We start from the raw sequence: 23,443 nt of genomic DNA on the forward strand, positions 1-23,443 counted from the left end.
TTCAGTAATTCCACTATGTGATTTCACTGACTTAACGATTAAAATAGTAATGCATATATTTAATGTCCCACAAGCTATAATTAATTTCTGTTCTGCAGTTATAAACGTTGGCAAAAATTCAGCTCATTCAAAACCAGCAGCAAAGCTCTGTCTTCAGTGGGACAAGGGGCTGACTGACAGAATCTTCAAAGGTAAAAAACATCCATCAATGATCAATCCCCAGTCCCTGTGCCTATGACTTCTCAGATGGGCTGTCATGATGGTGGCTTCTTTTGTCGTTACACGATTTGTTTTTTGGCAAAAATTCCTAATCTGCAGTCCCCATTTTCCACTTACCTAAATATCTTTGAGTACAGACCAAAATAAGAACTGTAAGTTGGATTCTGTCAGTATCCTTGAAAGATAAAAGTTTTATTTAAAGATAAAACTATATGTTTTGGACTCCGTAGAAATTCGTTCTTTCACTGTACTCGATGCTGAAAAGCAATATGTCCCACGGAGAGAGATCAGCTACTGACCACCCCTACACATTTAGAAATGTATCTCCCAGCTGTTTCTGAGAGGCAGAGTGGCAAATTTGTGGAGACACTTCAATGTTATTACAGACGTTCTTTGATCCAGAAGAAATAAAGATCGTTGGTTTTAAATCTTTATTGAACAGATAGCAAAGCAAAAATATTTTTTTTTTCAAAATAGTTCAAGATATACAATAATGTAAAATAAGTTTAAATGAGAAAGAATTTTATGAGAAATAAAAATGAGAAACAACCAAACAGGTAAAATGGGATATCAAGGCTTGCTGCTGGCAGTGTGACCCACTCAAGACACTTAAACTCTCTCCAGACCATTGGCTTAATTTTTGGAAAAAGATTATTTAACCAAATATTTGGTCAGTATTGTAACCTGTTCTGCCTCTGTGTCTTTCTAGCTTATATGTGACCCCAGAAAAAGACACTCAGGGACTCAAAAGAGTAGGGGTTACTTTGGGCAAAGTGGTAACAAACAGTGGAGCTTGGACAAGCACTACAGGGAGTTTGCCAATTATTGCCCATGCATGTAGGCTCAAGTACATGAAAAAGGTCAGCAGAAGGCTGTGACCACACCGTGAATTCCACACAGTGGTCTTCCAGTGAAGGTGCCCTTGAGGATACCTTCCTTTGGGTTTGGATATGCTGATCTCCAGACATCCCATCCAATCCTAACAACTCTGATTCTGTGACTCCCTGCTGCTGCCACCACTAACATCCACTTTCCAGTGTAATTCCCAAAAACAGTTTTTTCCAGAAAGATGTTGCCATGTACATTGAGGCCTGAAAAAACGTCCTTACAAAGAACAAACTCTAAGGTGCTCTTCGCGGTTTTGTGTGGCCACAGTGGAGAACAGAACAATCTCCACTTGGAGACTTTTGAGTGCATTTCTCACTTTGAGAGCAGGCAACCATAGGTAGTGTTTATGGCAAGCATTTACAAGAATTCCATTGTTAAACCTCTTAGGAAGCCTCTGGTGCTGTCACTCATAATTTCAGTAAAGATTAGATCTCTCCTGAGCTTCCAGTTTGGATGCTATGTTTAGGGTACTGGTGCTGCATTGGCTATTCAGAGCTGTCCCAGGTTGTGTGTTTGGAGTGTTTGGGCACTGCTTTGGAAGTACAGACACAGAGAGTGTGGATCAACAAGCATTCAGCAGAGAAAAAGAATTTGCAAAGTTTCTATAAGAGCTGTTGCCCTTAACCTAGTCTACATTCATCCTTGATGTATTTTTCAGGATGTGATTGAAAAGGAAGCTGGGAAAGCAGAAGCAGGTTGTACTTCCTACATTGGGAAACATGGATAGACTCATCCTACACACAACTGACAGGTATTGTTAAATCCGAGACCATATTCACAAGTGTGTGTGCCCTCTCAGCAGAAGCAGCATGTAGACAAGAAGAGCTTATTATCTACAGTAACTGATTGATTTCTCTTTTCCTTTTCAAAGGATAGAGGCTGGAGAAACAGCTGATTGTGAGTTTATCTGAAATTAACAGAATTGTCTTTTCAGGCAGAGGGCCCAGAACATGTTTTGGCAAGGAAAAGGGAGAGAAAAAGACTTAAATTCTGAGTGTGTGGATACATTTGGTTAGAAGATGAATGTGAGAAGTTTGAGAAACAGACGTCGCACTACTTGATGGAAAAATAAGAGGCAAGTAAGTCTTGCTCTGAAAAATTTAAAAGTTGGGTTCTTTGTTATGTTGACCTTTGCTTAAGGTAAAAGTTTAAGTGCTGTAAACCATGGAGAAGGCTGTAACTATGTTTCAGAAGGACATCAGCTTTAAAAAAAAATTGTACAAGTAAATCAAACACTACCAGTAGTACATGAAGTAGTTTTACATGGCACCAGAGTAGAATGCAGTTAGTAGCTTTGCTCTGCTGACACTTAGCAGGCTGTATTTTAATACTGAGAGGGACAGATTCCATTGCTCTTATTCATGTTGAGTTGCAGTCAGTGGAACTAATTGTTGAATAAGGTATGCTCAGCATGAGGATGGGTGATGGAATCTAGCCCAGATGGAAATATCCTTTAAACTGCTGCTGTATTAGAGAGCAGCAATCTCAACACAGGCAAAACTAGCATGATTCTAAAAGTGCTTTGAGCCATTCCTGTGGCATATGGCAGTATTTTTATAGATGAATACAGAGGTTGTTTTAAAGTGGTTGTGTTCCCCATCCCCACCCCAAAGTTGAACCACATTCAGAGAAAAGATTGGGGAAGTGTCTGCATTGTAATTTTCTGTCCCATGTTACAACACCAACAGAAGGTGGGCTTTGCAGAAATTGCTACTTAACTGCAGCTGTATCAGAGTTTACTAAAAATGTTTCATTGTACAGTGCTTTTATAGTAATGCAGTTTTCTGGCATTCATTTTCACTCTGTCCTACTCTTCCATCATGCACAGCTTCCTTAGATGTAGAAAAACAGTGGTGCAGTTTTGTATACATATGCAAAATCTCTTGGAGAAGAATACCAGCATGCCAGGGTGGTGAATTAAGGAATACACTGGAGATACAGACACAGAACTGAATTTATTTTCAAGCAAAACAGGAGTATCAGCTAAAGTATTACACAAAAGTGTAAGGCAGTCTTCCAATGAATCAAACCTCAACTGTATAAAAGATGTATATAATGACAAAAAATCCCTAACTGCAGGCAGCTGATCTACTCAGTTGCTCTTCTTAAGTGACCTTGGGAGCCAGGGTAGAGTAAGGCACTCTGGTAGGAGACTAATGAGAGGAATTTGGACACCTCTGCACTTGAATCATGCTGGCTAACACTGCCCTGACCAAAATGCAAAACTAATGAGTAGCTGCTCTCTCTGATGCAATTCTAGTTAAGTGTGCTGTTTTTTCACTAGGATCTCATGCCTCTACTTGGACCAAATAGGAAATATAAGAAATAGCAGAAGTGCCACAGTAATACCTTTAGTGAGCTAGCTGAGATAGGGCTCTGTATCATAATCAAAGCAATCATCCTATGTTAAGTCTGGACAAAGTCCTAGAGCTACTCTCTTTAGTGACACTAGCAAAATATGCCCTAGAATGTCTAAAGTTCTCATCTAATGAGAACTCCTAATTTGTCTCTTATCTGCTTTCCGAGGATGAGAAAAGCCAACTAGGAAATAACTATAGAGAAATCAGCACATTTTCTTATTCCCACTGTTGAGGGAATGTTTGCATCCTTCATCCTGAAGAAGTATACCACTAGAAATAGCTGATCAATAAATGCATTAGGCTACTTATTTAAATTGCTATGATTGAAATAAGACAAAAAAACTTTGGTTTGAACAAGTCTTTTAAAAAAGTTCATTATGTTACTATACTTGTTAGTAATTTAAAATACTGAATAGTAATATAAAATATTCAGTAATATAAAACAAAATATTTGGATTTTCTGCCATGTAGAAGTTTCCTTGCACTAAAGGTGCAGTGGTTTCTTTTTTATTTGTTTTAATAAAAAGTATATATATTCTTAAAATAATTTGCACTAACTAATTCTGTTAATCATTTAAGAGAGAGAAGTTTAAGAACTTTTGGCTTCTAGGAAGAATTGCATAGATAAATGTGACAATCTAGCTGACAACCTTGCTGTCATTTAAAACAAATAGTGTTATGGGCTAGATTTTGAGCTGTGACTCAGCAGAGGATGAGGGGATGGAGTGTAAAGCAGGAGGAGTGATAGAGCATTGTGTCTCCTGAGTTCTGCTCCCAGCTTCACCCTCGGGACAGGTTTGCCTGAGGAGCTGCCCCATAGCTGCAGCACCCTGAGCATTAAAGGCCCTCCCTGCCCTGCTTCACCTTTGCTCCTGTGCCATCGTTACACTGTGGCAGCATCGTTGTGCAGTGTATGGTTGCATATATTGGCCCTATGCCATTTCTGTGCTGGGAGCATTCTCTCTGGGGTCGCTTAGGACCTTCTGCAGCTCCTGTGCACTGCTGGAGAGGTGGGCAGGGGCTGCAGTGATCACTAGACTCTGGCTCTATGCTGGTTCTGAACTCCTTCTGCAGCCGGTCCATAAAGTAATCCCCAAGACTATTTCTGCCATCCTGGGAACAGTCAAGCCTGCGAGCATTGGTCAGCAGATCTCCCATCAGCTTGATCTTCTGGATTTTGGGCCCAATAAATTGTTTCTTGATAGTGCTTGCACTATGAGGGTCTGCATTTTCAACACTCAGGGCATAAAGCTCTTCAAAATATCGTAGCATAGTTTTCCATTGTACCATTGCAAGTTCCAGGGCTTTCATCAGACCGACTGCATAATCACAGTTTGGCTTCTGAAAACAAAGACAGAATTGTATTTACTCAAAAGAACAGCTTATGTATCTGTATTCATCAATGGATTCCTGCAACTTCACCTGGTGCTCTAAACAAGTTGTACTAGGATTTTGCAACAACTGCTTCTCATTTGGAGCATCTATTGTTTTTTGCAGGCTGTAAACACAAGTGGCAGAACCCAAGCACTTCTTCAAGGAACAGTTTTACACAGCAGCAGCTGTACCTGAAGAGGGTTCTTACACCAGGAAACCCAATCATAGAATGGTTGGGGTTGGAAGGGACCTTAAAATCTTGTCGCAACCCTCTGCCGTATTCCACTAGACCAGGCTGCTCAAAGGCCCATCCAACCTGGCCTTGAACACTCCCAGGAATGGGGCATCCTCTACTGCTCTGGGGAATTTTTTCTAGTGTCTTACCACCCTTACAGTAAAGAGGGACTTCTTAATATCTAGCCTAAATCTGCCCTCTTTCAGTTAAAAATTGTTATCCCTCATCCTAACACTGCATTCCCTGACAAAGAGTCCCTCTCCCTCTTTCCTGTAGGCCCCTTTTAAATACTCAAAGTCCTAAGGTCCTCCTTGATATAAACAGTATTAAGAAAGATTTTTACAATAACCATTTTATTTTCTGCAGCTTAACAGCTTCTATGATGGACCAAAGAGGAGCATTCTGTATTAACTAATTTGGTAGAGGAGAATCAGCCCCTTGGTCTTAAACAAATGAGGTGGGTTATTTTTTTTCCTGAAAACTTTTGACTTATTCCTTTGTACCTGTGCAAGCCCAAGTTAGATCTTAGTTCAAATTCTGTCACAAGCTGTACTTTAGTACATCAACTACTGCCCCAAGCTGGATGGTTCTCCTTCCTTACCACTCTTCTTAAGTGTTAATCATGTTTAAGCTTGCACTTAGGTGGAGTGTGAAGGAGACAAGTGAGCTGATTCAGCACAATTTAAGGAGTCACAATCCATTACGGCATACTGGAAACAGCAGTGTCCAGCTGAGTAAAAGAAAAGGGGAACACTGTCCATATTCTTTTGGGCTGGAAAGCAACCCCATAGAGTTAGGACTGTATGTCTGACAGTTTCTAGGCATCCCAATCAAGAACAAAACTGTGTACGCAAGTAGGCCAGATAAATTATATCTGGAAATCTAATGGGTGAATGCAGAGATCTGAAGTACCAACGATATAATTCAGTAAGTTAAATGCATCACAGCTGCTTAAAAACTTGTTGCCTACTACTCACCTGGATGGTTTTAGAGCAGTAATGGCCTCCTCTTTCTTGCTGATACTTCATCAACGCCTCTGCGGCTTTTCTTTCTTCCAGAGCTTGATGCAGGAAGAACTTTGAAATATTTGGTAGAGCCACATGTGACTGATCAAAATATTCACCCTAAGCACACAAAACAGGAGTGTTAAGATTTGCCAGAGATGGGATTCACCTGCAGCAGAACGTGGCTTGAACAGAACTTGGGAGACTCTTCCAATGGGAGGTGTTTTGTTCACAAAGCACCATCACTTTGAGACTTTGATCCAATTTCTGCCATAAATGAAGTGAGTAGTTAGAGTATGAAATGAAAAATCTACACTTCTACTAGACCTCCAATCCTTTAATATTGGTCAGGCAATTGTAGTACTGATGTTACTCTTGCAGTAGCAGTTAAGAGATCTTCAGAATATTTTATTTATGAGTTTATGAGTGGTTAGCATGTGTGTGTTTTGTGGAGGGTTTTTGTTTTGTTTTTAAAACATACTTCCAGGATAGGGAACATAAATTTTATCCCTGCAGGCCTGCATTCCAGTCAAAAGTTGGCTTTGAGATGAGAAAGATGAGGAAAATACCAAAAAGAGAACAAGCACAACTTTGCATCTGTTTATCAGCTTTATTATGGACAGTAGTATTCCAAAATAATGGATACTACTACTGAACTATACACCTTCAATATTAGATGTAGCTCATGCCTGGGGAGGCATGTCAGGAAGCATATCAATCTGTTGGAATGAGTCCAGAGGAGGGACACAAAGTTATCAAAGGGAATGGAGCACCTCTCCTGTGAGGAAAGACTGAGAGAATTAGGTTTGTTCAGCCTGGAAAAAAAAGGACTCTGGTGACCTAGTTGTGTCCTTCCACTACCTGAAGAAAGCCTACAAGAAAGATGAAGAGGGACTTTTTACAAGAGCATGCAGTGACAGGACAAGGGGGAATGGCTTAAAACTGAAATCCAAATCCTAATGGTTTGGATTAAGTATTTAGAAAAAACTCTTTACTGTGAGGATGGTGAGACACCAGAACAGGTTGCTCAGAGAAGCTGTGGCTGCCCCATCCTGGAAGTGTTCAAAGCCAAACTGGCCCTGAGCAACCTGGTCTTGGGAAAGGTGTTCCCTGCACCTGGCAGGGGTTTTGGAACCTGATGATCTTTAAGGTCCTTTCCAACCCAGGCCAGTCTATAATTTCAGAAGTATTATAACCCTAAATCCTCTGCAGGCCTTGTTTTGTTCTGTATGGGAAAGTAACAACTTAAACCACTGCCACATTTAACCATGCTAACAGATGTAATATCTCTTATATTTAGAATATTTTATCCATGGTATGGCTGTCTCATAAAGAAGTATTGCAGGCAGGTAGCAAAGGAGAGCCAGCAGATTACACTGGTTTGAATACTGGCTCTGCACAGCTCTGATGTCAAAGAGAATGAGAGGCAGGACCTGGGACTTTGCCAAGAAGCAAACTGAGGGAGATACAGCATCCTCATCTGCTGCTGCCCTGACCATGTGTGTGCAGCACAGCACAGCTTCTGTCCCTTGGACATGTGTGTGCAGCACAGCACAGCTTCTGGCCCTTGGACATGCTCTGCACCAGAGTACACATAACTGCATATCGAGCTGTTGGCCTGTAGCCTGCCTAGGAGGGGCAAACAACAAATATGTGCACTTCCTAAATTCTTCTGCTTCTGTCTTCCCTGCTTTCCTCTATTACCTTGCTTAAATAGGAAATACTTTCACTTCAGCTATGTTGCTCTGTTCAGAAAGAAAGTGAAGACATGTTAAACACAAAAGTTTTTATCTTATATTTTTAGGGCCATCTTGGGATAACCTAAACTTGTGACATACATACACACACACAACCATAAACCATTGAAGAGAAAGCACATATTGGAATGTTTTAGTAAGAACATTCATTACTTTATTTGCAGAATGCTTTTCCTCAAGTCACTCATTCTTGTTTCCTGTTGACAGCATAGCCAAGATGGAGTGTTTTATAACCAGTTCCTCAGTGCAAGTGTGCAGCATGACTTCAAGTGGAGCTCAAGTTAACACATCTGCTTAATTGTTAAGGTAAATCTTTCATGTCAATCATTCACTATTTAGGATGTTCACATTTCTAGGTTTGATTTATCCACAGTCAATTTCTAACTGAGTTTTCTCCATCCCATCCAGCTGCCAATCACTACAACTTTTTTCTTCCACTTCAGGCTTAACAGGTTTCACTGCATACTTAAATTGAACTTATACTTGACATCAAACTCAATTGAAGGATCTCGGGGATATACTGAATATAGTTTGTGTTGCTTCCCAGTGGATGCTTGGGGTCAGAAGGTATGGCATTGATAATTTTGATTTTTTAATTTTAATGTCTCTGTTAAGTTATGTTTGCCTTAACACTTGATATGCCAGATGCAGTTTTGGCATGAATTTGACATGGAATCAGTGATACCTTTTATAATTTCATGTCCAAAGTTCATGCCTGTGGAGCAAGAAACCCTAAGCCATCTGCGACCTTCACAGACTATAGTTAACCACACGCAACTATTCAACAAAGTTTGGGGGGAACACCCACTCAAGCATTATACTCCAAAGCTCTTAGCATTCCCTGTTCCTGTCCCTTTTCCCCAGGCCCCTCTGTAAATTACCCAAAACACACGAGGCTCCTTTCGCAGCCCGTGCCTTATGGACATTCCTTGTTGTTTTCGTGGCCGTGCGGGCGCCGCGGCGCGGCTTTGGGGAGCCCGGAGAGCCTCCAAACCCCCTGGATCAGGACATATGCACCTCTGTGCCGCCCCTGCCCGACTCTAAACCTTCCTCAGCCGGGCACCGGCACTTCCTTTCCCCTCCGCCGCTGGGAAGGGCGATAGATGGGGGACACACGCAGCCCGCCGTGCCCTCCCGCGGCCGCGCTGGCCCCGCCGCCTTACCAGCGCCTGCAGGCAGTAGTGCAGCTCCAGCTGGGCGCCGGTGACCCCGCAGAGCGCCTCCTCCACGGCGGGCGGGAAGCCGTGTCGGACGCGGCTGGCGGGCAGCGGGCGGTGCGCGGGGCAGGCGGGCAGAATCCCCCGGGGCCGCTTGGAGCGCGGCTCGGCCATGCCCGGCGCCGCCATGGGGCCGCCCCGCCGCCGCCGCGCCGCCAGATATAGCCGGGCACCTGGGACACACCTTGCGCGCCGCCGCCCGCCCGCCCTCCGAGGGAGGAGGAGAAGGAGGATGTGGGTGCGGATGCGGGGGGGCGGCGGGGACCGCCATGGCGTGCGTGGCCCTGGGCAGGCGCGGCGGGAGTGCGGACAGCTCCGGCCACCCCGCGGGTGCCGGCAGACATCCTACAGAGTGAATGGTTGACATAAAGGATTTATCTTAGCAGTTAAGTAGATGTGTTAACTTGGGCTCCGCTTGAAGTAGTGCCGCACACTTGTGCTGAAGAACTGGTTATAAAATACTGAATCTTGACTTGAGGAAAAGGATTCTGCAATGACTGTTCTTAATAAAACATTCCAGTACGTGCCTTCTCTTCAGTGGTTCATGATTATATGTATGTACATGTGTCACAGGTTAGGGATATCCCAAGATGATCCTATAAACATAAGAAAAAAAACCATGAACTTGTATGTTTGACGTGTCTTAATTTTCTTTCCAAACAGAGCAACATAGCTGAAGTGAAAGTATTTCTGATTTAAGCAAGGTAATAGAGGAAAACAGAGAAGACAGTCAAGCAGAAGGATTTAGGAAGTGCACATATTTGTTGTTTGCCCCTCCTAGGCAAGCTACAGGCCAACAGCTCGATATGCAGTTACGTGTACTCTGGTGCAGAGCATGCCCAAGGGCCAGAAGCTGTGCTGTGCTGCACACACATGTCCAAGGGCCAGAAGCTGTGCTGTGCTGCACACACATGTCCAAGGGCCAGAAGCTGTGCTGTGCTGCACACACATGGTCAGGGCAGCAGCAGATGAGGATGCTGTATCTCCCTCAGTTTGGTTCTTGGCATAGTCCCATCTGCTGCTTCTCATTCTCTTTGACATCAGAGCTGTGCAGAGCCAATGTAACCTACTGGCTCTTTTTTGCTTCCTGTCTCTGATACATTGTCTTTATGGGACAGCATGGGTAAAACACTTCTATGTGAGAGCTGAGCCCTTTTCCAGGCAGTCACATTCAGTACCTCCAGTTCCATCAGCAGCATCTGACAGTGTGGCCAGGCTGGGCCAAGGCTGGAGTAGCTGCTGAGAACACGCAGGCAGAGGCAATCCTGGGGAGGGAGTGAGTTCTGAAAAGTCCTTGGAATTTAGCAGTGTGTGTTTATGTCTTGGCTACACAGTAAATTCTTTAGGTTTTTTGATTTAGTGCTAAAAACATTGGTGCTGAACTGGTCCTACCTGTGCTTGTTAAACTATCTTCAGTATTTTAGTAACCAGTAATCCTGAGCTTCTACAGTAATATATATTCAAAATACACATTGCTGATTTTTTCATCTGTTTTACCACATGGATGGATCTTGGCACTTCTTGAGCATTTCTTTACCTTTAATTGATTCAGATCAGTGGCACAGAAATATGAGTAATCTCAACACCCTTCGAAATCAATAATTTTCTGTTCAGTGACTTTGTTTAGTAAGCTCAATGTTATGTGCTGGTCTAAGGAATATTTTTCTAGCAGATCACTCCCCCACCAACTCAGGATGCTAAGGGCAGAATTGTTTTCTGTTGCCTGTTTTAATTGTTATTGGATCTGACTGCCTAGGGCCCAGCATGCATCATCTGAGAGTAGTCACATAGAGATGTGAGAACATTGCTCATGAGAAACTAAAATAATTCTTCTTCAGTGCCTCCACCTCATATGCCATTCAGCCCTCTTTGTTCGCTGTAATTATCATTTTTTTAGTTCTGATTCTTGATGTTTAAGTTAAATTAGAAGTTTCACTTAAAAAAATCCAATGGCATTTAAGCATTTAGGTAAAAATTCATGTGAGAACAGTATAACTTATGTTTGCTAGGCTAAAATAAGTATCCAAAGTTACTCAATGTCAATATATTGACAAGACACTTGAAGTTCTCAGTAAGCACCCTGATCTTCCCTGTAGCACTAGGGACTTTTCCTGGAAGAATGTAACTCTATCAGCTACGTTTTATCTCCTTCCATTCCAGGTGTCCTTGTTTTGGCCTGTAAAGTAGTTGCAAGTGTTTTATTATTCCAGAATTATCCTTTGATTCCCTCAGAGGAGGAGGAGGAGGAGGAGGAAGAGGAGCAAGTGTGGTGCCTCTGTGTGTGTATGCATTGATATCCCAACCTAGATAAATACTTGATGACCTCCTTTCTTTGGCTAGTCTGAATAACTTGAAGTGTTAAATAGCAATAGAAAGCTAGTTGGCCAGTGGCCCCATGGAAAAGTTTGTAGTTGTATTTTGTTGATTGGGCATTTATTATGATAATTTCTGAGCATATCAGCTCAGAGATTTGTCTCTACATTAGTGGACTTTGGAGCCTTGGAAAACAATATTAAGTTGTCCCATTTCAGTGATGGACAGCTGAGAGACAAGGGCAGTTCTTAAAGTCATCTGTGATGCATGGAGCTGATCTGAAAACTGACTCTAAAATTCTTTATCCTCTGTATGTTCATTTAATGACAATACCATTCAATTTATTTTGCTTTGTCCTTCATAGAACAAAAAAACCCCAAAACACACCATTTGCACTGTTACCAATTGTATTATGGAAAAATTCCATGAGAAAGTAATATAGGGATTCTTGCTACATAGCATGAGGTGATATCCCATGCTCTCTGGACTGGGGAAGGTATTACCTGCTCCAAAAGCTTATGACCTCAAGAAATGCGGCATTCTGGGGAGCAGGGACTTTGTTCCATTTCATAGTCACAGCTTTTCAGCACAGAATCATAGAATATTCTGAGTTGGAAAGGACCTACCAGGGTCACCAAAGAGTTGGTTACAGGCAGATGCCTTGATGAAAGGTATCTTTTCATTTTGATGATTTGGCATGATTTTGGTACAACATGCTTTAAAGTGTATTGAAAGTGTGTGACAGAGTAGGAAGCCAAACCACCACAATGTGGTATACAGAATTACAATTAAAATTCCATCAAAATAGGCTTTCTTATACACAAGTCCATACCTTCTCTACTCCTCATACTCATTTTCCTATTTTTATTTTGGCAGAGTGCAGTAGAGAGGATTGTTTGTGTCAGTGGGCTTCAGCAACCCTATCAAAATATTCCTTCTCTTGAGCCTACTTTGCAAACATCTAGTTCTATGTGGCCAATTTTCTACCCCAGTTCTCTCATTTAAAGCTAGACTCTTAAGGCTGGACTTTGTGATCTGGAGTTGGTATTGTTTATTCTTTCACCACAGGTAGTAAGAGTTGTGGCTGTTGCTTCTCTCCAGCTACCATCTGTTTGCTTCTTTCTAGCTTTGATGGGTTTTTCATGTGCTTTGCAAATAGACTATCTAATGCTGCCAGACTTTTCTCTAATTCAGTGCCCATCAATAGCTATGATGAAAACAGAGGGCGGTGTGAGGAAAAAATAAAAAACAAATAAATGTCTGAGATGTATGCTTGTGAATTGGTCTTCTTCATTTATCGTTTTGTTTTGTAATTAAGTGAAACCAAAGCTCTCTGGCAGGAAATTAGGAATGATTCATAGGAACACCTGTGAATTCATGATTGCTTTTATTATGAAGTCCCTTAACCCATTTTTCTTATTTTTAGTCTCAACAGGTGCTTCATCTCACTATTTTATCCAGTCTCACTCTTTTTTACTTCCTTTATCCATGGAGGAAAAGCCAGCAAGACTTCAGAGTTGTTTTGTTGCCTTTTTGCACTGTATGGCTCATTAAGTTAAAAAAGAAGCCTGAAATTTGGGATGTTACTACTTAAGTAAGCATAGCAAAATGACCTCTTTTAACTGACTTTCAGTAAAACTGTTCATCAGCAAAGCATGAGATGGCCCTAGGGAGGCAATGGTGTTGTGACCAGGCTGTGACATGGATGTTCTGGAAAACCTTTTTTTGTCTCTTTGTCACTGAGCAAATGGAAAAGGCCAGTTTGCTATAGTCCTCTGAAATCAGCATGTTTTAGCGATGCAAGAGAAGAATTGCTCAAAATTAAGCCTAGTCCATTTGAAGTCAGTCTTGTTACTGTCAAACAGAGCAGATAGAATCCTGTATTTTGGGTTTATAGGTACTGAAAAGGACTATACTGTGCCAGATCTGCATGTACTTTGCATATATTCAGTTTAATAAATTGAGGTACCATAATGAAATTCTGTTTGAAAAATACTTGGATAAACTTTTAATTTTGGAAGCAAATTTTTAATGCCTCTTTTGTTTTTTGGCACTTGCCTCAAATACCCCAAACCTTAATTTTCATTTGCTTTCCTTTTCTACAGTCCCAAAGATTTCTTCCTGTCATTGAGATTTTTGTATTTGCCAAACATCCATTACTGCAGTGTTTGAAGCCAGATGAGACGTTTGAGGATGTTCACATCACTGGAAGCATCCATGCCTTTTTTGCCTCCATTGAGTTTTCACAGGTTGTTTTAGTAGCTTGATAAAGTTGTGATACTTTTTGCTTCTGTTGTAACTTTTATCTTGGGCACTTTGTTTCCACAGGCTTCCTGGGCACCAGTCTGCATGGCACAGATATTGAGATGTTGGCTCATTGCCTCTCTTCTTTTGCAATGAAGTTCTTCCTTAAGGAACTTCCTGAATGCTGGATAACATAAAACATTGTGCTATATATATAGAATTCTTTGAAACTTTACTGATTGAAATCTGTCCTTCAAACAGAATGTGCCCACAGCCCACAGGCATATCTGCCGTGTCTAAAGCTAACATCGGAGACAAGCTTGTAAGAGTTTCTGAAATGCAAAGCTTATCTTTAACCTTGTGTCACAGAATACATATAGGAGGGTTTTCTAATCTGTGCTATTTTCTTCTCTGCAGTATTTAAATTCGATTATCTGTAATTAATGCTTGCTTCTACCATGGGACCCTTCCAGGAGCAGAGTTTGGAGATGGACAGCCTCTGCTGCTTCTCAGTTGGGAGCTGTTCTGGGGCTTTGGTGTACAGGGCACATCCTGCCTTTGTACCACCAGCCCTCACCCCCTCCTGGTCCCCAGGTCCCCCTCCCTTCTTCTCTCTCTCCTTGAGGGCTCTTTCCCACAGCTGCACATCCACAGTGCTCAGGCAGGCTTGTCCTCTCCCTTTGCTCCACTCTCTTCTCTGGACCCCAGGGAAAACTCCCTGCTAACAGGAGGTTTGGGGTCTGTGTGCACCTCTGCAGTCAAGCCTAGATGATGTAATTGCATCTCAAGTGCATTGACAGGCTTGCTGTGACTGTTGCTGTGCCCAGCCTGGTTTGCATTTGCCACCTTCCCTTCGTCTTCCCCATAGCTGGAAGTCCAGCTGCATGTGGCTGTGTTTGTGTGACTGCCTACATGTGTGGGGCTGCACATGGGCTGTGGCCAGACTGTTTAGCTCATGTCTAGAAGGTGTATGTCACTATTTTCTCTTAAGCAGTTATCACTCTCTCTGCAATTTTTAATGTTGACAAATCACATACATTGAGTTGTTCACCATTGTCTTTTCTCGTTGTATTTAGGGAATCATTACATGTCCTGACTCAGCTTACCAGCTCACCCTTGTCTGTAGGGGCCCAGGCTCTGGCAGCACTGAGGAAGGCCGTGGCTGGGATTGGGCAGAGGCAGCAGGGAGAGCTGGAGCCCAGGGGCAGTCTGTGCTCCCAGCCTGGAGAAGACTGGCAGCCAGACTAAGTGAGCCCCAGCCTAGCTGGCATTGGCCCTTCCATCTCCATGTCTGCTCTTAAAACTTGAGCTTTAAGTGGACTATTCATTTCAAATGCTACTGGCTGATACTACCCCTTTGATTTTTCTAAAGAGGCTGTGCTTTGGAGTAAGTTTCTATAAATTGGCAGGGTTCATCTGCCTCTGAGATTCTGCAATTGTTATTTCAGGTCACATTTAAAAAAGCATAGGCCAGCAGATGTAAGGCTGATCCATGCAATCTGTCTGTGGTATATCATAAGTCCAGTCAGAAATTGCAGGTGGAAGGCACAGGGCCTCAGCACTGGAGCATATTTAAGAGGATTCTGTGGAATTTCTGAAAACATGAGGCTTGCCCCAGGCCATGTGTTGCATAAGGGAGTTGTGCAATGCCAAACTGCCTAAAGTCTGTCATAATTTGTATACTTTGTGTACTTGCCTTTTTATTCTACCTTCCTTTCCACAGCTGTGGGTGAGAATCTGTACTTACTACTCTTGGACAAATGAGAAAATAAGACTTGACGTATTGAAAAAGGCAGAGCCTTTTTGTGTGTGTGTGCAGCCTGTGCCATCTAAAATCAGACCAGATAATGCCTTCCAGGCAGTGTAAACCTCAGGAGGTGCACTCAGTGCTCCAGGTGGTCCTTGAGGAGACATCAGACCTCTCTGAGGTCTTCATGAGCAGGTGCACTTTGTACATACAATATCTGGGCTGGCAGAAATAAACTGTGGGCAAGGAATGAAGATCCAGAAACCATTTATTGTCTTGCTGCTGTATGCTACTGATAATCAATGCTCATAGAGTCCCTGCTAGTACCAGGAGCACCTTATTCTGAAGTACAGGGGCTCCTGAGAGTTAACTGGTTTGACTGATGCCATTTGTTACTTGGCTTGAGAGAGACAAAATTAAAGCCACAGTTGTGGTAAGAGGAGTGTGAGATGTTTGCGGGTGAAGAGGAAATTACTCTAAATGTTTTGACTTTTGTAGTCATCAAAAAATAACAAATCATAATTTTTGTAAAGGAATCCTTTCAAAGTCTAGGTGAAGCTGCTTGAGAAAAAAGAGATTTGAAATTTTAATGGGAACATTCAGCTTAATGTTTGTTTTAAATTTTGTATTAAGATGGAGCCCGTGATGGTGAATCAGACAAAGCAGAAGTAGATAATTTTGCTCAGACATCATGGACCTTAAAGACAATGCTAAATTCCAATGAAGTAGTTCCTCTTCTAGTTCCAGTCACAAATGACCCTTTATTGCTGCTTTCTGGTCAAAGCACTTCTTTTAGACCATCTTCATTGTCTAAGTGTTGTGATCCCCTGGGGTATCTCTTTCCCTATCATCTTCTGCCTAATTCCATTTTAATGGCTTTAAATACATTTTTAAAATCTTACTATGATAGCTGTTAGATTGTAGTAAGTTTGTGGCAGTATGTCCCAGGCAAAGTCTTCTCTGCCAATTTGCAAGGATCAAACAATTTGTTTTTTCAGTTTCAGTGTCTTTATGTAGAGCACTTGTTGAATTACGCGTTCTCCTGATTTCACTGGAATTGTAAGGTAGAACTCAGAGTATAGATCCTATCATTTAAAGCACCATTAATTGATAATCTTGGGAAGTTACTTATTCTGATCTTTAGGACACAGTGATGCAGTGAAATGCTTTACTTTTTGATTTTTAAACTATTCCAGTTGCTATCTCGTTTTTTTTGTTTTTTAGAATTTAGAATTTACTGGGCTGAGTACCTACAAATTTCACAGAACATTTTGTTCTCTGATTTAAATCCTGCATACCAAGTGCCTGCCTGGGGCAGAGACCAAAAAAAAAGTTAGCTTTGATACTCCAAGACTGGTTGAATAAATCCTGTGCAGCTGGCCTGCGTGAAATGTGCCCAGTGACAGCAAGCCGCAGCGAGGATTCAGAAGGATAGGGAGAGCTCTGTGCTGTCAGATGTTACAGTGTTTTATTGCTTTGGCTGGGAAGGGCGGGAATGTGTAGGTATCTCCACTGCTCAGTATAATGGTGCAAAGTGGTTCCCTCAGGCATGTATGTGGACAAAACTGCTGCACAAGTGTGCAATGTTGCCTTCTGCGTATGTTTGTGCATGCTCTGGTGTTTTCCAACTTTGGAACTGTGGTTAAAGCCTCAAAGGCAGTGTGTGAATCTGCAGCAGCTGAGAATACATTTCTAGCACTGGAGGTTCCCATGTGGTTGAGTGTCTCTCCCATCCCTGGTGAGGAATTGTCTAACCTGTACTGTGGTGTTTTTCAGGGGAAATTCTTAGAGACTTATTTAAATGTTCAAGCCAACACAGTACAGGTTACTTTTGTCTGTACTTGTGGGTGAGATGTCAGGAACTGTTAGAGATTACTGTTTTTTCTTCCTCTGCTGTTCCCACTACCAGCTCTGTTCATCCAACTGTCTCTCATCACTTTGCTTCTCTTTGTAATATAACACAGCTGAGACACAGTCCCAAGGGGAAAGTGGCTTAAATCTGAATCTTGGAAAGTCAAGAATTAAAAGATCCATAGTTCAGGAAAATAAATTTCGGAATAACAAGTTATGAAGGCTATGACTGGTTCACATGAGCAACTTGCAGCAAGGTTGTGTTTTCCTCTGATAGTGCATCAACAGGAATTTGGAAATCCTGCTTTTACTGGGGCAGTGTGAGCGGAGTGCTTTTGGCCATGCTCTGCAGTGCCATCTCTGTGACTCAAGCTCCATTCTCAGGCTCCAGAGAGATTACAGGTTCTCTAGAAAGAAACACAATAGTAACTGCCATGAATGACACCAGATCTACAGAACTGACCTCTGGAGCTCAGAATGGCAAGACTCAGAAAAGAAGAAAACATAGAGGCATTCATTAGTTCAAGTGTTTATCAGAAATATACTAAGAAATACACTAAGAGGGGGTTTAAAAAGAGATTTGTACATATTGGATGGTAAACAAATTTCCAGCAAAATGAGGTGAAAATAAAACTTCTCTTGGAGACAGTTTGGCCAATAGTTTCTGACAGAGTTAGGATTTTTTTTCCTCTTCCTGTGTCATTTGTGGGGATCATACATTGAAATTATGCTCTGCCCTACAGGGACCACTGGCTTGAGCAAGTGCATGACAATTCTTAGGATGCTTGTGCTGAAAGACTTCTCTTAATGCACCTTGATGGGATTTGGTTTGATTTTTTTCCAGAGTGAGATTGCCCTTGTTCCTGTTGCTGCAGGCTCATGATCTGGACCCCAGGACTCGAGCAGGACTGAGGAGATGCATGGTAAGATTGTGTTACCTGTGCACAGGAGGATGGTGAAATCTGGGATGTGTAGCTTGTGATTTTCAGCTGTCTGGTCAGAAGCAAGGGACAGGAAAGTTTCTTTCTTGATGGAGATAAATGTAGAGCAAGGAGAGAAGGTGAAAAATCCATAGGAAAACTAAAATCAGAAGAGAAGCAGCACTGAGAGTGGGCCAAATCTTTTGGTTTTGTATGTGAGCATTACTCATATAACTTCAAGAGGGTACATGCTTTAACTGAGCATGTACCAGCTGAGGACTTGGCCCATAATGTCCTTTATAAAGCTCTGGTTCCTCCCCAAATAGTTTTTCCCTCCCTCTTCAAAGGGCACCTGTTGTTGGTGGAGTTGGTGATGATACTGGATTAGTGCACATGCGGTCAGCCTGCTTGGCCTCGGCCCTTTGGACCCAAAATGAACTCCAGCTGCTGTTGCCCAGAGCAGGTGCTTCATCCAGCCTGAGCAGCTGTTTGAATGTACACTGTCATGGCCAAGAGGAGGGGGAAGGTCCCCTGGAGGAGCCAGAGGAACAACTGATCAGCAGCAAGGAAGGAACAGGGAAGTGTACCGTGGAGACCTGGTTTTTGTACCCAGCAGACAAAAGTTCTTCTAGCATTTCTTCATGGAAATAGGGAACAGTGCTGTCACTCTGAGTCCACTGAGCCTGCCCACTACCATGATGGATTATGGTGCCCAAAAAGAGGCTGAGGGACTACTAAAGACCAGCAGGGCTGGTTGTAGTCACTGGTTTAAAGCTCCAGTGAATGTCCCAGCAAAAGTGAGATTGGGCATAGAACAGTGCACAGGCTGTTGGCCCTCTACCTGTGAGAGCCTGGGCTTCAAACTCACACTGCTAGAGGGAGAAAAACAAAAACAGAGATAATCTGGGCTGTGAAGCAGCTACAGGGAACAGTGCCAGAGAATGGAGGCAGAGGGGATGATCTGGGGGTATATGGAGATGTGATGGTTGGGAGTTTGAGGTCAGAGTTTGAGGAGGGGGCACAGGTAGTTTGTGTCAGATAAAGCAGCAGCAACCCATGATTAGAGTGACAGGGACAGGACAAGGATGCAGGTTTTGTGGCGTAAGGGAGCCGTAGCCTTCAAAGGGATGAGGGCAGCTTGGAGTAAGGCCAACCCAGACCTACAGCAAGAGGTAGTGGGGAGTACTTGCAGAGCATGGAGTCTCACAGGATAAGCTGTTCAAAGTAGTTTCCATCACTGGTGTCACAAACAGCCCTTTCCAAATCCCTTCCAGCATTTATTCCCCTTCAACTATTGTAGCAGTCCTGCAGTCCTGCACTTCCTGATTATTTCCATGCTGTTAGCAATGGTGCTCCTGGCCTCCCTTTCCAGGAGCAAGCTCTCTCTGGTTGTGTCTGCATAGGTCACTGTCAGCATTAACACCAATTTTAATGTCAATCCTTAGGGTCCCATCCTCTTTCCTCTATTCATTAAAGCTACCAGAATCCTTCCTGGTAGGACTTTCTCTCATAGGCTCACTTTGTGTCCCTGTCCTGTGCGCGATTTTTGTCATATCCCATCAACCAGACTTTTCATTCTGTGTATCTTTGCCGATTGCTCAATCAGGTCTGCACTGAACCTCCATAAGGAGGGGTAAATGCTAAGCAAGGATACTTCCTTGTACAGCTGTAAAAGGATTATTCAGGCCAGATTTCATTACAGCATAGCCTAAGAGTAGGAGAAAACATGAATATCAGAGGCCTCTCTTTGTCAGGAAATGGGATTTCCGCAGGTGCTCAGTTGTAAATGCTTTGCATGCTTCTAAGGCTTGGCACATGGCATTGCTGAATCCTGATTCAGGAGGCAAGAATGTCTCTTGACCCCTGCCATGAAAACTGGTGTCTGGCCATGTTTGGAAATCAGCCGTCGATGATGACAGTAGATGAGTATGGGTGAAATGAGCAGCTTGGCTTCCACACTAAGCAAGACTTGTTAAACATTGTAAATACAGATGTCCAATTCATATTTTGAATAATGAATATTATGAACTTTTCTGTAGCAAGTGGTAAGAAGCTGGATCATCTTTCTTCATCTGCTCACTGCCTTCACAGAATTTGCAAGTGTGACAAAGTATTTCATCCCTTTACAAAATTAGGTAAGATTGGTAACTGTAATTCATGTATAGAATTGCACAGAAATAGTCTAGATAACCAAGTATACTAATTTAAAGTTACCTATGTGGTGGCAGGGAAATTGTTTCCATTTTGGTTTAGTTGTTTCTTGGGTTGGTCAGGTTATGCAGCTGACGTCAGTTGTTTGTTCTTTTGGATGAAAATCTACAGCTGTATAGGCCTGTACAACTTCTGTCCCAGTGTAGCTCTTCCATCTATTTGGAATGATTCTTACTTCCATCATTCCTGCTATTTGGCTTGCTTCTACACAAAAACTAAGGAATTGGAAAAATAGTACCAGAAACTCTACATGAATGAAATTCTCAAGGCTGTTAAGGAAAGAAATATGTTAGGAGTAGGGTGTTTGTATGCTCATTCTGTTCTCCTCTGACATGCTCCTGCTACATACTGCTGATGTAGCAGCAGTAGTTCTGTGATGTCTCCTTATCTGCCTGATAGCCTGGCCGGGTGATACCCACACCCCTGATCAAGTGGCAGCTGCTGCCCTGCCTCCTTCCTCTGCACTTCTCTTCCTCAGCTCCATTGAACTCAAGATGAATGAAAGTTCTGCTTTCCAAATCTTGGTGGAGTAGAAAATTCTTTCTAAAAACCAAACCAAATGCCAATTTCAGAGTGGCCCTGTATTAAGTGTGGCAGTGCATTCGATTTGGTATTCCAGAGGTTTTTAATGACCTACATGTGGACAGAAATTTTTTGAAGCATCTGTCTTTTGCTGATTAAGATGTAATTAGGTACCAAGGATTCAAACCATCCTAAAGGATGTGTGGCAATGTCTAGTGTCCTGTCTGGTGAGGAGCAATGGAGTAACACAGTCTAGGTGTGGTAGGTCATAATTAACTAACTGCTGGATTAAGACTAAGGGAATAAAGAGCTTGTTAGCAGGCCTCCACATTTAGGGGATCTGGAGAGCAAAGAGGTTTACTTCATATGAGGCCCATGTTATGCTGTGCAGGAATTCCCAGTTCAGGGTCAAAAATACTGAGAGTGCCCTCTCACCAGAGAGCCGACAATTAGCTCGCTGCCTGTAGGCAAAACAGCCTGTAAGTGGTGAGTGAACAGAGTGTCAGCAATGGACCTGGAGAGAGGGGCAGCACACAGTCAGAGCCAGTGACATTCTTCACACCTGCTGTGGGGCATAACAGTAGCTGGCTGCCTCAGCCCGTGGCACTACAAGCAGAGCATTGTGCTGTGACACAGCCTGGGCAGCGATTGAATTACACACCGATTAGGTCTTCGCCTTCTCCCTGTCACTGTGGACAATGGAGAATCAGAGAAGTGGACATGAGAGCTTTAGCAGGCCTTGTGCTCTCCAGCAGAGGAGGATTAGTTTGTAAATGGTAAATTGTGTTGGGGCCAAGAGTCGTAAAACTGAACTCTTGCCCTGCTGCTGCCTCAAAGGCACAGGCTCTGCAGAAAGCCCTTCTCCCCCCTTCTGCTAAATACTGTGATCAGGGCAGAGGTGGGCATATGGAATCTGCTCCTCCTTTCCTCTGCCAAAGAAGGAAGAAGAAACTGGTACATTTGTACAAATTTTTGCTCCTCACCATCTCTTACTATCTTTTCTAAGGAAGGGCATGGGATTAAATTAATCAGTCTTCTGCCATTTCCACAGGATGCAGATTTCCCTCTCATCAAGGTGCTCTTGGCTGGTTCACTGCCTGCTGGAGGGTGTTTCTAAGACCTGATTTAACCTGAAGCATGCACTTCCTCAGGAGGTCTGCAGCAGGACTGGAGGACTGCAAACGCTGCAACCCTTCCCTGCTGTCACTTGCTTCCACACGACTGCTTGTGCTGTGCTGTCAGCTCCCTCATCCTGAAATGTTCCTTGTGATGGCTGGTACAGAGCTGCCTTGGAGCAGGCTTTGCTTTTGGTGGCAGGATCTCTTATTGCCATGTCATTCATGAAGAAGATGGCTTTATCCCTGCCTTTATTACACAGGGACTAGTTGCTCTACCCACAGGCACCAAAAGTGGCAAATCTTCCATAACCTTTTCTAATTGTCAACTGAAGCACCCTATCACATGAACTTCTTGGGATTTTTGAGAGATAAAGACTTTTTTTTTTCTTTTTTCTTTTTCTTTTTTTTTTTTTTTAAGAAACAACACCAAATAAAAACCCAAACACCAAAACCCAAGAAACCCAAAACTAACAGAAAAAAACCCGAAACCCACAAAACCCACACACTGTACCCAAACTGGAGAAACAACTGCATTGTGTGACTGTTACAGTCCATGGGAGTACAAAGCATTCCCAGTCTGGTCTTGCACATCCATTCCCTATACCTATTAATAGCTTTTAGGCATGAGCATAGACATGGAGACAGGCAGGAGTAGTTTGCCATGCAAACATTTATCTAGGAGCCCCTCCTTATTTTCTTGAACTAGAAATTTCAGTGTGATAATGGACATTATAAAGCATTGGTGGAGATAGGGGGGATGTAACTACACTTAATCTGAGGTTGGATTAGGCAATCCTCATATCTTGGAGTCTGCCAGTAAATAGCAAAGTATATGAGCAATGGAAATATGTCCTTCTTAATCTGTAAAAAAGAGTTTTGAAAATCCATCAATCTTTCAAATTATCTTAAGGCATATTGATCCAGAATCATCACATGGGAATTCAACAGGGGTGTTCTTGTTAGTGATCTAAAATATAAATGTGGTTGAATACATGGAAAACTGTATCTTATTCCACTTGTCTTTATTACTGCAATAAATGATACCAACTCTCTCTTCCTACAGACTTTATCTCATCTGTTTATGGTGCTGGCATTTATTTTATTTTGAGCTGAGGAACAATCCATACCTAGATACTGTAAGGTTGTAGAGGCTTTATGAATGTACCATTTAAAAAGGAATTGTTTCTGCTCTGGTTACCAGTTTGAACTTAGAAAAGATACTCATATTTCATACTCCTGAAAGAAATAGCTGGCTTGCTCTGCAGTTCTGAATAATTTGCTCATAAACAATCCATTCCAGAAAACTCCCAAATCTCTTCCACCTATTTTCTCTAATAGGTGGCAAATCCTTAGTGACTCTCAAAAGTGCTCACAAGTCTGCAGGGCATGAAGGCTTTGCTTTGGTTTATTTTTTGTAAAGCTTAGTAAAAAGAGTATGAATGAAAAATTCAGCTGTTATTCAA

General features: G+C 42.5%; 1 protein-coding gene and 1 long non-coding RNA gene across 2 annotated transcripts; one reads left to right on the forward strand and one right to left on the reverse strand.

The window, feature by feature from the left end:
* The first annotated feature begins 1,624 nt into the window (after positions 1-1,624).
* LOC310910703 lies at positions 1,625-20,236 on the forward strand. Its single transcript, XR_014590387.1, has 5 exons — positions 1,625-1,858; positions 2,042-2,186; positions 6,135-6,361; positions 18,054-18,132; positions 20,169-20,236. It is a non-coding gene; the product is annotated as an uncharacterized lncRNA (long non-coding RNA).
* On the reverse strand, positions 3,804-9,183 carry LOC310910702 (ferritin light chain-like; the record flags this gene model as incomplete). Its single annotated transcript, XM_083863640.1, has 3 exons — positions 3,804-4,808; positions 6,054-6,200; positions 9,001-9,183. The coding sequence occupies 3 exons, from the start codon at positions 9,181-9,183 to the stop codon at positions 4,305-4,307; spliced, it is 834 nt and encodes a 277-aa protein (XP_083719766.1). The 3' UTR covers positions 3,804-4,304.
* Positions 20,237-23,443: the final 3,207 nt, after the last annotated feature.

Source organism: Zosterops lateralis, assembly GCF_965231275.1.
Source record: "Zosterops lateralis genome assembly, chromosome: 6".
In the NCBI taxonomy this organism is placed as follows: Eukaryota; Metazoa; Chordata; class Aves; order Passeriformes; family Zosteropidae; genus Zosterops; species Zosterops lateralis.